We start from the raw sequence: 2471 nt of genomic DNA on the forward strand, positions 1-2471 counted from the left end.
AGCTCAGTAAAAGGTGCCCATGAGAGTCCTCTGGACTCTCTGAGAGTCCTCTGGTGTTCTGGACCTACAGATACAGGAAGTTATTCTGGGGGCTCATGTTCCTCAGTCTTCGCTAAGTTGCCTGTTCTCCAGCAGCAGAGACCTACACCTGGTCTTTAGCTGGAAAGTCTGCAGCCTCTGAGTCTTGACTGCTGCTGGACATGACACCATGGCTTCCAGGCTCCATGTTGCACATGAACATCTGTATAAGTTCTATAGAATAAATGATGCTGGCATAGACAGTTCAGAAAAAAAGCAAAAAGAAAAAAGAGCACAGAAGCAGAGCAGAAAAGAGTCAACAATGAGCTTGGTCATCTAGATCAAGGATAGTGTAGTGGTTATTATTATTATCTTTATTTAGACCCCGCCCTTTTTCCAAACTGGAGCTCAAGGCGGCTTCCAGATAAAAACAAGTACACATCATTAAGATCCTATAAAAATGGTTAGAGAGTGTTAGACTAGGAACTGAGAGACAAGGGATCAACTCCCACACAGCCATGAAGCTCACTGGGTGACCTTGGGTCAGTCACTGTTTCTCAGCCTAACCTACTTCACAGGGTTGTTATTTGGATAAAATGGGGAGGGAGAACCATGTACATGACCTTGAATGCCTTGGAGGAAAAGTAGTATGTAAATGTAATAAGAATTATATATATATTAATGATGCAGCATAGGCCCAAGCTGTAATAACCCTCTTCTCCAGTCCTTCTTGTAGGTACCTTACATTTATTTACACCACCAGGTTTAAACCATACACAAGATGACATGTTATGCCAGAGAAACCACGGAATGCTTTGGCTGAATACATGTGAGTTTATTGATTTTCAGGAAACAGGTTAGCAGTGTAGAAATGTGAGTGGAATATCTTTCCTACGAGAATGTACCTAAGTGCTTTTTGAAACCATGGGTAAAAAAAGCCATATATTAATGGGTTACAGGTGGAGCTGAAGTAGCCAAACCATGTTAAAGCATCAAACAACACTGCAGGAGTGGAAAACCCTATAAAAGGGTCGATTAAAATGGTGAGGAAACATGGAAGCCAACACACGAGGAAAACCACCATCACAATACTCAAGGTCTTAGCTGCTTTCCTGTTCTTTCTCTTGGAAAGCTGGTTGGGTTTTTCATCACCCACATTTTCGGGCGTGGTCTTCATGACCCTCAGATGCTTTTGGGACACTTCAAAGATTTTTGCATAAATTCCAATCATCACAGAGCCAGGAATGAAGAAGCCAAATGAGAACAGAACTACACCCCACAGTTTATTAAATGACACTGGACAAGAACTAGAACATGTAAGTAAAATCTCATAGCTTTTGATGCCGGAAGCATATGCTTTGGAGAAAACCACCACAAAAGCAAAAGAAGCTGGCAATGACCAACAAATGACAATCAATTGCCTAATTGTAGGGATAGTCATTTTATACGAATAGTGAAGAGGGTGGCAGATGGCATAGAAACGATCAACAGCAACGGAGCAGAGGTGGAAAATGGAAACCAAGCAGAGCATTAAGTCAAAGCTGTAGTGGATTTTGCAGAAGGTCATCCCAAAATACCAGCAGTTCTCCACAGATCTGATCATGCTGTAGGGCATAATGAAAAAGCCAAGCAGGAAGTCAGTGATTGCCATGGAGAGAATGAGAAAGTTAGTTGGGGAGTGCAGCTGCTTGAAATATGAAATGGAAATTATGATTCCCAAATTCCCAAAGATGGTCACAACGATTACTCCACTCATGGATATGTACATAGCTCCTCGAACACCTGCTGACCTGAAATTTTCAGGACAGGAACTATTTCCAAAATCAGAGCAATCAATCACATTCTTGGAGGAGTTAGGAAAAACCTCCATCCTTAATCTGAAAATAAGAACATTTAATATGAATGCAGAAATTAACAATGTGAAACTTTAAATTAGAAGTCTCAAAGTGCCATTGCAATCCAAGCCCCCTGTGTGCCAGGGCAGGTGGTAATGGACTGGGCAGAGGTGCCAGTGTGGAGCTCCCCATTCTTCCCACAGACCATGCAGGTGGACGGAAGTCCTGCTGGTGGGATCCCCAGTGGTGGCAGCCTGTGGAAAAGCTCGTAATAGGGTGTTCCAGGGGAGGGGCTGAATCAGCCCAGAAACTTCCTTCTGCTCTGACCGGCATGAGCAGCAGCACTGTGGATGTGGTGGTGGCACCACTACACCACTATTAAGCATGGTCACTACCTGGATGGGCTTTCTTTGTCAAAAATTATTTTCTACAAGTTTACTCCGAAATTATCACCTCTGAGGAAAGCTATTCATATGAACAGTATTTTCTATTTAGCATGAGTGAAAACAAAATTTCAGAAGTCTGTGTATATTGTTATTCCATGGTTTATTCTCTTTTGCAGAAAAAAAGTACCCAGCCCTAAAACATACATAGCTGTCTTCCGATAATTGAGTCATG

General features: G+C 42.4%; 1 protein-coding gene across 1 annotated transcript; it reads right to left on the minus strand.

Moving 5' to 3' along the window:
• Positions 1-853: 853 nt before the first annotated feature.
• On the minus strand, positions 854-1912 carry TAAR2 (trace amine associated receptor 2). Its single transcript, XM_061626330.1, has one exon. The coding sequence runs from the start codon at positions 1886-1888 to the stop codon at positions 854-856; it is 1035 nt and encodes a 344-aa protein (XP_061482314.1). The 5' UTR covers positions 1889-1912.
• Between the last annotated feature and the right edge of the window lie 559 nt (positions 1913-2471).

This window comes from Rhineura floridana, chromosome 4, assembly GCF_030035675.1.
Source record: "Rhineura floridana isolate rRhiFlo1 chromosome 4, rRhiFlo1.hap2, whole genome shotgun sequence".
Classification (NCBI taxonomy): Eukaryota; Metazoa; Chordata; class Lepidosauria; order Squamata; family Rhineuridae; genus Rhineura; species Rhineura floridana.